The following is a 16,892-nucleotide window of genomic DNA, read 5'->3' as shown; positions in this document are numbered from 1 at the left end:
CTCATGGCATTCCTCCCCTTGACTGGAAATACGTTATTTAATACATAAAGTAGCAGCAGCATTCCTTGGCTGCATGCACAGTTTATTAACAAATGTTCTGAAATTTTCTCCTCCCCCCCTTCAGCGATGAAGCAAGACCAGATTTCCAGGTGAAGGTTGAAGTGTATAGTTGCTGCACAGAGGAGTCTTTATGTATAACAAACACTCCTAAGAAACTAGCAAAGAAGCTTAAAACGTCCCTTAGCAAAGCTACAGGGAAGAAACTCAAAGCTGCCCTGGAAGAAGACAGCACTGAATCCCTTTTGCCTGCTGACCCAGTCATCCCGTAAGCCCTATATGTTGATATTCTGGTTTTATACCTTTTAAAATAGAAATAAGCCAAATATATTGTAAATTTTTGGAAAACTGCCAAGAAACTGATTCTCTGTGTATTTGCCCAAGTGAAAAAAATTTACGTTTTAAATAGGAAATGAGAAAGTAGGTGTGAATTCCAACCATGTCGCTGAGCCTTGGGGCCTGGTTCTGGTCTTGAAACACGGGAGTAGGCTTTATTTTTCTGCTCTGCAGCTGATAAATCCACTGTTCTTTGCGAACTCTAAAATATTTTTGGTTTGATCTCTAGAAGAAGTCAAGCTTGTACAGTCAGTCTGTCTGTGTCCCTCTGTCCATCCACCTTTCCTATTTACTCTCTCCGCCATTCTATTTTTGCACCTGGCCAGTTTTGCTCATACTTGATGGTTGACAGGTAGACGTGTCTAAAAGTTACAAGTTGTGTGAAATAAAAGATGTGTATGTAGGCAGAAGAAACCACCCTTTTACCCTCTCCTCTAATTCTCCTTCCAACTTGTCAGTAAAACTCTGGACTGCCGAAGGCACTTTACAGTTACAAGCTGCTTAACAGGAGATTTCTTAATTGCCTTTAGCACAGAATGTTTTAGAATGACTTACTGGTTTTCAGTGTTCATAGATATAAGTGCTGTTTCCAATAATTTACCTGTTTCCTTTTCAGAATGATCTTTAGTCTTGCATACATTTTCTAGTGAAATTAACTGCCTTCTAATATTTTCCAGCTACTTTAATTTCATTGAGATTTAAGAAGGCCAAATACCTAATTTGCAAATGCTAATAATACTGGTGGTTTTTTGTTGTTTTGTTTTGGTTTTGGTTTTGTTTTTTTTTAGAAAGCAATTTTTTCAAGGAATTACTTTTTTTGGCAGCTGAGAAGTAAAGAATCAATGCTTAATGCTTGCCAGGTGTTGAGTGTAGTCTTAGTCTAGCTTCATACATCTATTTCCTGTGATTTTTGAAAGGAAACATTCAAGCATATTCTGTCTTTGTCAAACTGATACTATTTCATACTGATATTACTGTTTGACTCAAAAATAGACATCCAAGAGATCTTATCCACCAGAGCAAAGGAAATTTTATCACTAACTTTCCAGTGGGTTCCACCTTATGACGAGGTATTTTTCAATCTGCATCATGTCAGGTGGCTGTGCTTTCCACCAGCTTCAGCTGGGCCATGACACGCTATCATTAGACACAGTTTGAATCAGATATAACCACTGGCTTATTTGCTTGAATATAGATTGCCTGTCTTTTAAGGAAGAGGCACCAGCAGACAATTTAAACAGCTGCCTCCTCCCTTGGGTTTTGCTTTTGGTTTCTCAGTTGAATTTTCCTTTCCTCTGCCTTGGAAGTTTGTTGTTTCTGCTGTGGATAATTGTCTCGCGGTGACTGTTACTTTCTTAACAGAGTTAAATGAACAATGAAGTGTTTAATGATGGCTTTGCTGGGTGATTAAAAAAGTTCCTTGGAAAGAAATGGGTTATTATAGGCAGAAAATAAGCTGTCAATTTTTTTATAGGCTCCCCTTAGGATTTATATTAGTAAGACCTTAATATGTAGCCCTTATAAAGGGGAAGAGATTGCAAGATTACAAGAGATCTTTCAAGTATTCCCAGAGAGTTTTACCAGTCCAGCAGGGGAAATTAAACCGCAACAAAAAGGTGAACTTTCTGTATTATGTGAACACCTTTTCTCTGTAGATTTCATTTGTACAAACCTTTTTCGTTTCAGAGCACACATGAGTGAAATTCTCCATTTTCCAAAAACTCTGTGATCCTCTTTGTCAAACTCCTTGGCTTAGAAATCTCTCTGGTTAGTGAGGAAACAGTCAGACTTGTAACTTCTTGCAAAAGCTTAGTGAAAAAGTGCTTTGCATGGTTGCTTAGGCTGGTTAACTTGAGTTATATTATCTCTTAATTATCTCTCTTTTAATTTGTAGGCAGTCTTTTGCCTGCTTAATTTTTCTGTTGTATTTTAAACATTGGTTTTTTTCTTTTCACATTTGTCATAGAAGAAAAATCTTCAGTGCAGTTATACTATTGAATTTCAGAGTAACCATGTTACTCTCTGGATAAATTATTGGAGAGTCTCCCAGAAGTGCATGTTCATTCACTTGCAGAACTGGCATCACAGGCACTTGCTGTTGGGTTTGATGTATTGTCCCCCACTGGGCTGAAGGCACAGCTCTGCTTCCATGTTCTATGTTTGAATTGGCAAATCCCTGGTGATATTTTGCAGGAAGTACATAGTCTAATCTAGTGCCCTCACTTTTATCGTTGGGTTCTCATTAATACCTGAAAGTTGTATTTGTTTTTAATTTCTATTATTTAAGATGTGATTGAAAAATGAGCATGTTTGATTTTTTTTTTTTTCTTTGACTCCCTGATCTTCCACTTGATCTATTTGAGTGAGTGAACTAAGACTGGGATTTCTAACATTGGGTTTAATATTCAGGAACAGATTCTGGAATTGGAAATACATTGATTAACATGCATTTATAGAAAGGGTGGTATAGTTACACCTTCCCACACCAGTGTCTGTGTGGCAAATTCAGTGCCTCTGTCTCTTGATCAGTAAACAAATTTAACAACGAACCTTTGCCATAGGCATGTTGTGGAGATGAACTGACTTTTTTTTTTTTTCCAAATGAAATTATTACATGGAAAAATACTATAGATATGCAAAATACTGAATGAGATACAGCAGGCAGATTACTCTTTGTTATACAAAGAAATTGCCATTTAAGGCAGTTAGCTAATTCTGTGAAACGCAGAGGAAAAACATAGTTAACAATCCTGATTAGCCAGTTAAATTTGAAAAATACTTGTAGATAAAACTTTTCTAGATTATATTGCAGCTGCCTGAAAGGAATGACTTGTATTTTAGAATGAAAATGTTACTGTGAAGCATATTTTAAAAGTGAAGTAGCTATTTATTTTGGCAAGGTTGTTGTTGTAATTAGTCATGCTTTAGAAAAAAAAGCAACTTTAAAATCAGCACAGCAGTTTTATCTGTGAGAAGAAACTGAACTTTTTGGTACGGTTTAGATAGAATGGTAATGCATTGCTCAACTGCATGCCCAAACATAATCACTGGAGAATCTTTTGTTAGGGAACAGTCAAGCAGAGAATGTATACAAATGCTGATGAGTTTTTGTTCAGATTGCCCTCTTGAAATGCTTCACAGGAGTGGTTTTTCACCCAGAATGTTATAACGTATTTAATTTTCTCTTTATGCCCTTGAGACAGATGTGTATCAGAACTCCCTGCTAACAAACTTACTCCTTTTCCTCCTCCTCTTCCATTAGGGTTAGGGTTAGGCAGACATCTGCCTTGTTCATTGGCAGAGACAAAGATTTTAAAGCTGTATGTTCCCACCGTGCTGTTAGGAAAAGCAAGATTTGAAAAATATTATGATAGAAAACTATTTTTTAGTGATTTGGTTCAGTAGTGTCTTCTGACCTTTTACACCACTAGGCTTTCTTACGCACTACTGAAGATATTGTAAGGATCTTGTGCTAGATCCTGTTAGGGAGAGTAGTTAGTGTTTTTTGAGGGGTTTGTTTTCCTGTGAACTCTGTTCAAGCTGCCATTAGCCAGGTGAAATTCTTACTGCATTGTTGGACTGTAAATCTATTACTTGGTCTGATGAGTATTTTAGGGAAAAGGTTAAACATACCAAATTTATACCAGTTTATTCCAAGAATTCCATTCCACATGCACTGTGCTGGACTGTAAGAGTGATTCCTCTCCCCCCCCCGCCAGGCAAAACACAACACAAAGATAAAACATTCTGAAACCTGTAAACACAATAAGGGAAAAAATGCTTTATGCTACAAAACTGACTGTAGGATTTCTGCACAGATTTCTGCATGGGAAGTATCCATCTATTAGATACTATTAAAAATACATTTATCAACAACTCTTTTATAAAGTGTAGTCTGCACAGGCAAAGTAAAAGAGCAGAGCAACATGGAGAAGCAGTTAATGCCTTTTAATTTTTAACCTGTATTTTCAGATAAAGTTTTTTTCATCAGTTGTTCTATTAACTGTAGGAATTTTTGAACCTATTACCAAATCTAATTGCTTTAGGCCTAGCAATAAGAGCTGAAAAACTATTAAAAATTACTTGATGTGTGCCTAGAGGGGGGAGATGCTTTGAGCATCCTCGGGGTTTGGATGGCACAGCCTTTATCCCTGGGTTTGGCAGCTGCTGGCTCCCCAGGAAGCACGAGCCCAGCTTGGAGGCAGTGGCCTCAAGGGAATTCTCCTGGCCAGCAAGTCCCAGAGAGGAGATAATGGAAGGAGCCACTTGATGGGGCCTCTTGGCATGGGCCTGGATGTTGTGGGGTGGAAGGGAACTGGAGGTACACACAGAATGGAGGCAGGAGATAAGGGTATAGCAAGGAGATGAACGGATTATGGAACAGAGTTTGTTCACAAGGAAAACCAGAGACATGGGAGTTGTATGGAAAGAGGTTGGGGGGTGGCAGTCTGTGGTCACTGAGAGGTGCTGCCTTGCACCTTGGAGTTCCCTTGTACCCAAATATGATATCTCAGGCCTGTCTAGACTCCCTTTAATTACTGCCTGAGCAACATGAAGCAGAAATGTCTTAAACGTGCCTTTTTGTTCACATTTAGTGAAGCAAAGTACAGTTTGCTGGCATATACCACTTTGGGGCTGGAGAGTGCCGAGGACAATTTCAGAACCCACAACCTTACCATTACAGGAAATGGTAAGTACATATGGTACCAATTTAAGGAAATAAAAAACCAGTAACATTTTGCATTAAGCTCTTGTAAACTAAAGAGCTTAAAGAGATTATTTTTCTTGATACTTAATATAGAACAACTTTAATAAAATATTTAACAGCTCTAAAACAGGCATCTGTACACAGCTGAATAAACTACAAGTTGAGTAAAATTTCAAGTCCAGATGAAAATTTAATTCTTTTGGGAGTTTCTTCTGTCATTTGCATCTCAATCTTACGTGAGTTGTAGCTATATACAAATTATTTCACCTTCCTCACAACCAAGCAAGGGTATCGGATTGAAGAACAGCTTTTTTTCCTCTGCAGTCAGAAGGAAAGAAGAAAAATATCTTCAGTTCAGTGAGGTTGGTTGAGGCCCAGATTTAACACAGGGCATAAACTGTACTTAAGCTCTAGGGCAGCTCAGGTTGGGAGATGCTACCACTACAGGGACTGTGATTATGGTGCAACTGATGGTGGTGTTTTAAGTTACAGTTTTTGATACTTTGTCTGTTGTTTTCTGCAAGGATAGCCCCTCCCGTAATCCACCCTCTAACTGTTAGTTTAAGGCATGGGACTTTCACTGTTGCTTCCGGGAACTTTCTTTTACTTGGGTAAACTTGACCTCAGAGGGAATTTCCTACTTTACATTTCAGTAATTCTGAATATGTACAGATTTGAAGATTTATGGGGTATTTGTTTCTTGAAAGGTTGGATGAATAATTCTGAGTATCTTTGATATTTGTAAGCATTTCTTCATTAGTACTTTAAACTCTCTCTTCTTCACGTTCCTTTTTCTGTCATTAATTTACTTAATTTAGTCTGGTGAGAAATGACATACCTGGATATTTTGGTTCATTACAAGCAGTTCTAAACCACGAACAGAGATAGAGTTATGTCAATGGAACATTGCATTACCTACTTCTAATTACAGAGAGAGAGCCTATGACTAGCAAGGAGGAGGGATATTCCAATTCATTAGAAACTCCTTGGAATCCTAAATGCTCTTCTAGTGCTAAAGACAGACCTAGATACAGAGCTGTAACAATCTGAAGCAAAGTGCTCAAGTGTAAATGTAGCTGTGGGCCACAATGGGACACGCTCTGGGATCCTGCTAGATGAGAGGGCCAGGGTATTTATCTTTCAAAATGTTTGTAGCTGTGAAATGAGATTTAAAGTTATATTTTATGTAACAACAACTTGTTCTTGAAGAATGATATTTCCATTTTTTACTTGAAGTTAGTTTGGAATTATTTTTTTTATTAAAAAATCTTACTGAGGACTAAACATTGAGTCAAATACTACAGGATGAAATCTTTTCCTTAAAATATGAGAAAATGCTTATTTAGGTTCATAATCTTAATGTAAAAATGGATGTAGCAAGCTACACAATGTATTTAGGACCAGTATTCAGAACTTAGTGTTTGCCTATCTTTTTCCTGTGTTTTTTTCCCTCAGAGGAATCCTCTTTTTGGCTCCCCCTGTATGGAAAAATGTGTTGCCGTTTAGTTGCTCAGCCCTCCTGCATGGCCAGGGATATGATGGCAGGATTTCTAAATCAGCAGGTAAGAAGACCTTGCTTGTGTTTACATCCTCTTCTGTTAATACTTGTCACTAAGAGTCAATTGCTAAAACATTTGCTTCTACCTGGAGTGGTTTATTAAGAACTGTTGTTTTTCACCCATTCTACCTAGAGTAAGAAAACTCTCACAGCTGCGTTCACAAACAGTACCTTCAGTGGCTAAGCATGGAGAAGTAAATGTTTCTTTGGTGTGCTTATCAATAAAATGATTTAGGCTGCTAGGCAAAGATCAAGTATAATTGTTTCAGAATTGGTTTAGGCTGGTACCTGATGGCAGCAGTTCTAATAATCCTGCAGCTCTCATCCTTGTGCACACCTCTCTGCTGGCACAAGAGTTCATATCACAGCATGGTGAGTCGGGCTGGGGAACTGAGCTATATTTAAACTCATCCCTTCAGAAATGATTCATGTGAACTCACTTTACTTCTCTATTTTGGTTCGTTGCACAACTAGGCATACGAGAAGGTGATAGCAGAGGGCCAGAGGGTCTGGGTCATTATCAGGAGTGCTGAATTACAGGCTTTAAGCTGGTTGTGAAACTGTAATGCATTTATGAAAGCTGTTCAGAAAATTCATTTGAGAAAGTGGAAATTCTAGACAAATGTCTTTGCTTAACATTTGTTGAATATACTGTGTATTTCCAAAGTGAAGTACTCTTTTTATTTCTCTTATTGTGCAATTATTGTAGCTAATAAAGGTGGTTTCTTTCTTACAAGAGACACCAGATATAGATTTCATTCTGTGTGAACCAGCAGACTCTGTACTGTTAGTGTCACATGGCAATAAATCTCCAAAAACTGTAAAACACCAGGAGACATATAAAGTACTGCTAACATTTCAGAAATCAGTGACTGAAGTGTTCTGCAACAGAGAGTCTTTGTTTTAGGAACGAATTTGGTCTGGCTAAATTTTGATCATCAGGTCTGATATGTGTATACCTTGTAATATGGTCTTGTTTTATGTTTGTTTGGCAATTTCTGATGACTTCTTCCCTTCAGCAAACAGTAGGAGGTCTAACGAGCTGGCGGAGGCTGTATTGTGTACTAAGCGGTGGCAAACTCTTTTGTTATTACTCACCAGAAGAAATTGAGGCCAAGCTGGAGCCAGCATTGACAGTTTCCATCAACAAGGTAAAATTGGTTGTATGGAGTTTTTGGTTTGGGGTTTTTTGGTTTTTTGTTTGCTCGTTTTTTTTTTGTTTTGGTCTTTTGTTTTGTTTTTCTTTGTTTGGGTCTTTTTTTTTTATTTTGGTGGAGGTTCTTTCTGGTTTAAGGCGTACATAGAGTCATTTGGGCTCTAAGCAGCTCGTATGCAGAATGCTTTATGGGTAGCACGTGGATGGGATGTGCTTCAGTGAAATTTTCAGTCACTGAATTTTTTATCAGGGACATTACATTTCTTAGCTGTGGATGTAAGCTCCTTCCATTGCATTAGACTGGTTAGCATAGAGGCAGAAAGGAGGATATTTTTATTTAGGACAAGTAATAAGTTCTTATACGACAGTTCCGTAAGACAGTTCCGTAAGACAGCCCTGCTTGCAGTCCCCTAGCAATGCTCTGGTAGACTTTTGTCCTCAGCAAGTTGGAGTTTTAACAAAAGCTTTTTTGTTGTGGTTTGTTATTTGGCCACAGTCTTAATTGGAAGGAGAGCTGGAAAATTGTTCAAAATATTTTAGTGCCTTAAAATAAGCTGCTTTTCTTAATACTGGTTTTGTTCAGGGCACAATAACTTTGGAAGTTCTGTTCTTCAGGATGACATTACTGCTGTTTTTATATACCCTGATTGGAAAGGCCAAGTTTAAAACTTAAAAATTAAAGTGTTAAAACGTGAAGTTAAGTGTTATTTAGTGTTTGGCTAAAGAAGCAGAAAGTATTTAATCTGAAGTAATATTTAAATGTTCACTTTAAGAGTGTTATTGGAAGGACCTTCTAGAATGGTGAGCGTTAGCGGGAATAGATGCTCTCAAAAACTGGTTCTGGTGCAGTCATCAAGGGTTAATTTCCCGTAAGGATGGGCAGAGGAATTTAATGTTGTTTGCAATCAACATAACTGGGTTCATCTTACATAACTAAACAGACACGTTTGGAAGCTGTGTTAAGCACAGGTCGATCTGGATTCTGCTGCCATGCTGCTGCGAGCGCCTGGTGCCAACAGTAATTCTGAGGGAAGCATTCCTGCTGTCCAGTCGCTTGTTCAGCTGCTGTGCTGCTCTGTGCCAGGGCAGGCACTGGGGCAGCTGACTGATGAATTGGACAAGGGAACTGATGTGGGTTAAAGTTAGTTCATCTGGGGGGCACAAGGAGGGGTGGCTTTGACTGTGGTTCCCTTTAATAAGTTCTCTTACCCAGTTCATTACATGGCTACACAAGTGCTGGTGTGGTACAAGGAAGGGGCTCAGCAGTGATTGGGAATATGTAGGGACACAGAGTAATAAAGGACTGCTTCTTACAACAGCAATATCAGCTTTTGGTGGCTTTAATGATTCTGGAAAAGCCAACTGCAATCTCACCAGAGTGAGACTGGTATATAACCCAAATGTTTAAACAGCGTATAACAATGTGACTTGTTTGTGTTAGGACTTATTTTTTAACAAGCTAAGATTTAAATTGATTCCTTAAATGAAAATACCTTTTTTCTAGTGCTATATCTTTTAACAGAGCCATTTTTTCTTCCAGCTGTTCATACATTTAGGTAAAATAAATATTTAGATCGTGATATATATTTCAGTAGGTTACTTGCTTACCTCTTCAGTCACTTCTAATTGCACTAGTCAGCCTCTGCCATAATTCTGTTTTCTAGCTCTTCACAATATCACTTAAGAAATGGCAAACTTCTGTAAATTATAGAATGACTAAATCCATGTTCCACATCGTGGCAGGAATATTTTTTAAAATTATCTATCAGACTGTTTCATATTTTTCCTTGGAGGTCTCTGTTTGAGTCTGTATCCTAGTTTTGTTGTTCCTTATAAAATAACCATATCTGCTAAGATATTTCGCTCCTCCAAGTTACCAATACACTTAGAACCTAAAATCCATCTTAATAAGCCTTTCCTGAGAGGCTGTCCTTTCGTTTCCAGAGTATCCTTAAAGCTAACATGCAGAAGGTACATAAATCATGTATCTTATACCATTTTACAAGTGTCAGGCTGCTATTCACTGTCTGTGAATCTTTCTTCAATTTAAATTAAAACTAGAAAAAAAGAAATCACAGTTGAAAACATATTTGGATACTTTACTACTTAAACAGTTTCTCTTGAAAATAACTTAATGCCTGCAGATATTTTTTGATTCCTTTGTTATGAAATTTCTGTTATGGATTAAATGAAAACAGACTAATCATAAGGGCTTGTCTGCTTCATGTTGTTATAGAAACAGCAATTTCGAAATGAAAGTTGAGATTGAACACCAATTCCAGACATTCTAACTAAAATTTCTTCTGGTTGTATATGTCACATTTTCACTTGTAATGTGAAGCTGATCCTTTAATGTAATTGAAAGATACTTTCTGAAAAGTAATGAAATCACCTGGATTTATGAGAAACTCTCTGGAAAATATTCACACTGATAGTCTTATTTCCCATTCCCTTTGAATGGAGACTTGAAGAAGCTATTAAGACCAGCAAAGTCATTACTTCAACTTCAGATGACTTCACTGCTACTGCTGTTGAGCAAGAATGGTTCTGCAGTTCCTATTATGCAAGTGCTACTATTATTGTTCCAGCTAAATGTGATTATAACATATTATATTGCACAATTAAGTAGGAAAAGAGAAATTATATTTTCTGTAGCAAAGAAAATTTACTGGAATCCAATTTGAAGAAATATTCCTTATGGGCCAATTCCTGATTTTTTTCCAAGTTTTCTTTAGTTTCAAATGAAAAATAAAGGACCTTGCCTATGCCTGATATCTTAGCAAATTGGTACATGTACCAGCAGTTCGCATGGTTTCTCAGTGTTTGGAATACATAATCTATTGTGTTCTGTTCATAAATTGTAATTTTCTTTTTGTACCATGGATGCTTGAAGCTTGAAGTATTCTGGGGTGTTGATTCAAATTGCTGTAGTCCCATGATTTCCTTCCTGGCATATTTTGCTGGTACAGTCTTAGTCCTGGTGCCATGCAGGCCCAAAGCTGTCTCCATGTCTGTGCTGGTGACTGAGGGGTTCATTGGTCAGTTGATAAACTGTGCAGCAGGAGGGAAAGGACAGAATCAAGCTGACCTTGCCTTGAGTGACAGGTCCTGTTGGAACATCTGTTCTGGACTAGGTCAGGTAAAGAAATTCGCTGGAAAATGTGGCGATGGTTGCAGCAGCATAACTTGGAGGGAGCCATGCAGTGTTTCTAGGGAACCAGGGAGTTCATCCTTGGGCTAGAGCAGGGGAATATATATATGAGTTCTTGGCCATATAAGCTTTTAGGGACCCAGCAACATGAGCAATGTTCTCTGTATGTGTGGGGAACTCCAGCACAGGGAAACGAGATCAGCCCTGAAAATATCGATATTCTTGATAGTAAGGACTTTGTCCCACTGCTTCATCCATGTGAAAATATTTTGGAAAAGCACAGACTAGTTAGGTGCCTCCAAATGTCTGGTATCTTGTGTCCCATTGCTCAGTTTAGCCTTGCAGTTGCTTGAAAGAGACAGTGGATGTGGGCAGGGGAAGCAGAGAGAATACCCACATCCCACACATGTGCTCAGATCAAGGGGTTTGGAAGCTGCTTTACGGCTCCCTGGTGCTCCACAGAACATTGCCAGGTCATGTATTACCATCTCCTTCTCTGTGTTTTCAGCTGCTGTGGTGCTCCACAGATGGCTAAAATGGCACAGATATCCTAAGGTTGCTTTTCCATGTTATACTTAAATGTTGTACTTACCGTCCAGTGACCATGAGGATGTTACATTAATACAAGTTCACAAAACAATGAAGGGAGAAAATATTACCTGACAGAGTGATTTTGGTCTTGTGCATTAATGTGTTTGAAGAACACAATTTTAAATTTAACAATAGTTCCCTACTTGCCCCAAACAAATGGAAATTATTAACATTACAACGGGAACCAACGTGTGCATAGGTTATATTGGGTTTCCATTGCTGTACTGTTATTTCTTGGTTGGTTTTTGGTTGTTTTTTTTTTTTGATACTAAAAACATGAAGGAATTTTGTTAGATATTATTTGATTTGTTTTAGTCTTAAAATAGATACATGGAACTGGGTCTTAGGTTATTCAATATTTTTCTCAAGAACTGTAATTTGTTTTGATATCTTCAAATGGTCTTTATAACCAGTGCTTCTTACTGTGTCAGGACTGGCTTAGCAGGAAAGTGTTTTACCTCAGCAACCTCTCTCTTCTTGTTTTTGTTTTCTTTTTAGCTTAAAATATGAGCTTTTCAGAGAGGTATTATCAGGCAAAGAGATTTTTTTATTTGGGGGGAAAGTGTAAAGGAAGGTTCTTATTTACAAAAATCATATCATTTTCCCTTTAAGTCTTTCCCCATCTTCACAGGAATAATCATTTGCATATAGAACATAAAACTGGCTTCAGCTTTCCCAGAAGAGTCGCTTGAGTTCAAGATTCAGCTGTTTTTCCAGTTCTGATGCACTGATTCTTCTGGTCTTTACACTTGCTATAGCAGAGTTGGTTCAGCTGTCTTATAAGACTGGGAGAGATTGATCATTATTAGAACATGGTAACTTAAAACACTTTTTGTTGTTATTTAGGGGTGGGGTGGGTGTTTTTGTTTGTTTGTTTAATGGCTTTTTGTTGTTGTTTTGGGTTTTTTTGTTGCTAGGTGGAACTGGGCATGTAGTGTAATTCACCCAAGCTTGGTAAATTCATCAGCCCATTACTGTAATGGCATCTTGTATCACTGCTGAAATATCCAAACATCAGATATAGATTGTTGCTTGAGGATTTATCTCCTCTGAATAATCCCACAGTTGTGGGATAAAACCTGCAGCAAACATCATTAAATAAACTTGTGTGTATGGTATGCTTGAAGTTCTTACCTGTCAAATGTTAATCTATTTGATTTCATTTTTTTGCTGGTATCTATGGTTACCTGAGTTAATGGGATATAGAGCACTTATGGATGAATTACTTCATCTCCTATTTTTAGATAGAAGAATTTAAATGAGCATATCCATCAGATATGCTACAAGCAGCTGTTGGTATTTCAAATGGTTACTTCAGTAATGCATTTAAAATCTGGGGAATGTTCTGTAGAATAATTTTTGTTTTTCTGAGTATCGGAACTAGGCTTATCCCCATGGGATCCCATGCGTAAACTTAATTTCTGTAGGTATATGTTTAACATCTTTAGCAGATGTTTGACATCTGGTTGAGCTGTGTAAAAGGGAACTGATTGCTCTGTCCCCACTGTATTTCGAGGAATGCCCCAAAGCCACCTTTTGGTCAAACTCCTCTGAAGAGCCGTGTTGTAATGGACCATTGCTTGTTCAGTCAGGTTGAACTGTACATGCAAAGATATTCCCAGTTTTTCTGCTTTACTTTTGTAAGTAAAGTGGTGTTACTTTAATTTGCTCATTATGTTTGTGATGAGCAGCAATGTTGACCAGTTGCGTTCTGGAATTTTTTTAGTTGCATTTTGTATCAGACTTTTTCTTAAGTCTTTCAGCGTTTTACACACAAAAAAATAAATCACTCAGTTGGAGATAAGTGCCTTTTTTTTTTTTTAATCGTAGTAATACCATAACAAAGAAACTAGATACTCTGAAAATACCACTGGATCTAATCTGGATGGTAAAAATCAATTGAACTGCATCCCTGAACAGAATGGAAAACCTTGGCTATAACAGTGTTGTGTAATCTGAGAGCCTTTCTAACTCTAGCTAAAGAAATTTATAGACTTGTCATATACTTCTTTATATGTATTTAATTCTTTCTATATAGCTCTCCCTAATTTAAGGTACAACTCAAATGTCCATTTTGAAATGGACTAGGTAAGTTTCTTTTTAAATTTCTGTCACTGTTTTTTCAGCCCTGAATGTTCTGATTAACTAAGGTGAACATAAAATGGATAAAAGTTTAGAATTGGGTAAACAGTATCCCACAGAAATGCAGTAGGAGACCTAAGTAGTAGCTTGTAGCAACGTGGTTGTCCATCTGAATCATATGGAGAAAAGGAGCTGCTTGTTGTTATTTTAGATTATTTGCTAAACTGCTGTGGAGAAAGGGGAGCAGTGTGAGATGAGCAGGTGAAGGCAGAGGGAGGGGAAACACAGAACGTACATCCTGTAATTCAGAACTAAACTGCAATAATTGCACTCCATTCCATTACTATTCACATATTTTGTGCCATTTGAATAGTTTTATGAGAAAACATTTTTATCATCAGTTCCTAACATTAGTTCATTTTTTTTTTAATTGGAAATTAATCTGGATTAGATACAAAGCCAAATGATACCTTCCTTACACTGTCATTGGCCGTAAGGTGATGCTAGTGTGGAGCTGAAGCAATAACTCATTACCACAGTTTGTTGTTCCTAGGAAACCAGAATTCGAGTCGTGGATAAGGACTCCAGGAGGAGAACTAATAACTTCTCTGTTATCAACCCCATGTCTGGAGAGGCTGTGACGCAACGCTTTGCTACTGACAGTAGGGATGAACTTCACAAGTGGATGGAGGCTTTCTGGCAGCACTTTTATGATCTGAGTAAGTAAGCAGGCAGTGCTGGCAGCGTGCCCTCTGAGTGGGGCGTTATGTAACATCAAAGGGATCTTTGAGGAATTGGAATTGCCTCATAAGCCTTTGTTTGCAACGATGAGAAGAAAAATGTTCTCTGGGATAATATTGGGTGGTGGTCTAAGCTGTTGGAAGGCAAATATTTGACTATACCAAAGTCCATGTGTTCAGTCTGGGTTTTTTTGCAGGAAACCAGAGGCAGAATGTGCTCATCAATCTCAAAAGGACTTGATCTCTTTTGGAAGTTTTCTAGATAATTCTTTTTTAAGGACCGCTAAATTCTCACCATTTCTTCCTTCACTGTGGTGGGAGGAGTCCACCTCTGCCTGGGCACCTTACCAGTGGTGTGTTGGTTTTGTGAGATTCTGCAAGCAAACCTTAGTATGGAAACCTTAGTGGGAAGTGGTGAGGACGCTGGAATCATCTAGGTTGTGGATTCAACCAGCTCTTTCAACTAGGCGTGTGTCCATGGGATTTCCTTGCTCAGCAGTGTTATGGATGAATTAAATTGCAATTTATTATAATAGGGGTTACTTGATTCTGTTGGTAATTCAAAGGTTTCAGTACCCCTTGTCACACAGGAATATGCTCACCGAGCCACACTCCAGTCCAGTCATGCAAATACAGGCTGCTTACTTGAACCTGGCAAAAACTGTACCTGAGGCTTTGTAACAGATTTTAAATTGTTACCCTGATGCTTTGGCAAACCTCTGGAATAACACTGATCTTACGTGAGAGAAGAAACTGATTTATTGGTGTGAAACAGTGAAACGTTATTAAAATAGTATAGTGTGTTGCTTGTTTGACACCAAATTTTCATTGTAAAAACTACACAGATTCATTTGCCTGTGTCTTTTTCCTCTGCTTTAGTAGTTTGACCCATAGAGTTATTGAAAGTAGAGACTGTCAGCTGTTGTGCTGCCATTGACAAGGTAGAGTAGATTCCTGATAGTCATTTTTATCAAGCCAGAAAACAGAACCAGGTCAATTAATGAAATACCAGTCTTTAGTCTGAGAGAACACCAATAAAACAAGTGAATTGAGATTGTGGAAACTCAGTATTGTAGTTGTAGTTCTAGTTATTTCTAGCTCTGATTTACAATGAGAAAGGGAACTATCAATTAAAAAAACACACCAAGCAAAAACTAGGGCATCCTCTTTAAATTATCTGTAGAGTGGGGTAAAAGAACTACTTCTTATTCATTATAGATGGAATACCCATGGATTTTTTGAGACATTTTCCTTAGATTCAGAAAAAATGGGTCACTTGGCATTTAAATGCCTTTTTTCTTCCCTGGTTCTAAAATTCTCTTAAAATTAATGTGCTCAGAAAACTTGGAATGATTGGTATGAACAAAGTAATTTTACTGTGTCTTGTTTTCCTTAAGGTCAAAATCTATTAATAGAAAAAGAGGTTTCCTTGTCTGCTAACGGATAAAAGGCAAGTTATCCTCTATTAAAGACAGAATGTTCCTTTGCCATAACATTGTTACACAGCTGCATAACATCCAGCTTGCAGGATATTTGATATTGTCCCTCATAACTTCATGAAGCTTCCTGAACCTTAAATTTTTTTTGGTGGTGGTTTTTTTTTTTTCTGATGGATTTATACTTTGTTTGGAGTTTTACAGGCAAATTATGACCATTACCCTTCGTAGTGTAACAGTAGTGCTGGGATGCTTAAGTTACAGTAACTCATGATCTTTGTGCTAAGAGAATGAGTACAGAGGTGAAAATACAAATGCATCCTGAGCGTTCCTGCTAAACAGAAATAAGTACTCACTGTTTAGTATTGCTTTGGAGATAGTTTCCTAACACAATCTAATAACTTCCATTTTTTTTCCAGGTTGAAGTGTTTAAGTTCCAGTCATTGTTCTCTTTTCTCTCTCAGGCCAATGGAAACATTGTTGTGAGAAACTTATGAAAATTGAGATTATGTCACCACGGAAACCACCTTTGTTCTTGACAAAGGAAGCGACCTCTGTCTACCATGATATGAGTAAGTGGGATTTGCCTTTTCATGTTGCAGGGTAACAGAAACAACATTGTCTGTGTTCAAATGCTTCTGGTGTTGCTGTTGAAATACTGAGTTTTTCAAGGACAATTCAGACAATGAAAGAGCACATAATTGCATACCAAGGAGTTCATATTAAATCTGAATTTGTAATAGCACAAATAATGAATACATTTTTATACCTTGAGCTAAAAATTCTGCAATCTGAACTGTAACTAGAGAGCCCTGAACACACTCAAAAAAGCTGTCACTAGAAATAAACATTCATGGTAAGAGTAGTACAAAGCTCAGGAAATGTAAAGGTAAAATAGTCAGCCTGCAAACCAATTGCATGAAATTAATCTGCTGATATTAAAGCTATTTAAAGGCTTACCTAGCATAACTTACCTAATTATTTGGTCTTTGATAGTGATACTGAAAAATATGCTCGAAAAACCTAGCTAGAGTGCATTCGAGACTTGTATTTTCGCAGAGCAAAATGGTATGCAGC

The 16,892-nt window shown here is 37.6% G+C and overlaps 1 protein-coding gene across 3 annotated transcripts in view; it reads left to right on the top strand.

The window, feature by feature from the left end:
• RTKN2 (rhotekin 2) overlaps nucleotides 1-16,892 on the top strand; it is a 186,768-nt gene that overhangs the window by 164,463 nt on the left and 5,413 nt on the right. For all 3 annotated transcript variants that reach the window (XM_032695698.1, XM_032695699.1, XM_032695697.1), the window contains 6 exons: nucleotides 125-325; nucleotides 4,989-5,083; nucleotides 6,557-6,663; nucleotides 7,679-7,810; nucleotides 14,193-14,358; nucleotides 16,280-16,387. In XM_032695698.1, the coding sequence (XP_032551589.1) occupies nucleotides 125-325; nucleotides 4,989-5,083; nucleotides 6,557-6,663; nucleotides 7,679-7,810; nucleotides 14,193-14,358; nucleotides 16,280-16,387 (809 nt within the window). The remainder of the gene's footprint in view (nucleotides 1-124; nucleotides 326-4,988; nucleotides 5,084-6,556; nucleotides 6,664-7,678; nucleotides 7,811-14,192; nucleotides 14,359-16,279; nucleotides 16,388-16,892) is intronic.

The sequence above is a fragment of the Chiroxiphia lanceolata genome, chromosome 8, assembly GCF_009829145.1.
Source record: "Chiroxiphia lanceolata isolate bChiLan1 chromosome 8, bChiLan1.pri, whole genome shotgun sequence".
NCBI lineage: Eukaryota > Metazoa > Chordata > Aves > Passeriformes > Pipridae > Chiroxiphia > Chiroxiphia lanceolata.
The sequence above is the reverse complement of the archived record's forward strand: the minus strand, read 5'-3'. Positions and strand labels throughout refer to the sequence as shown.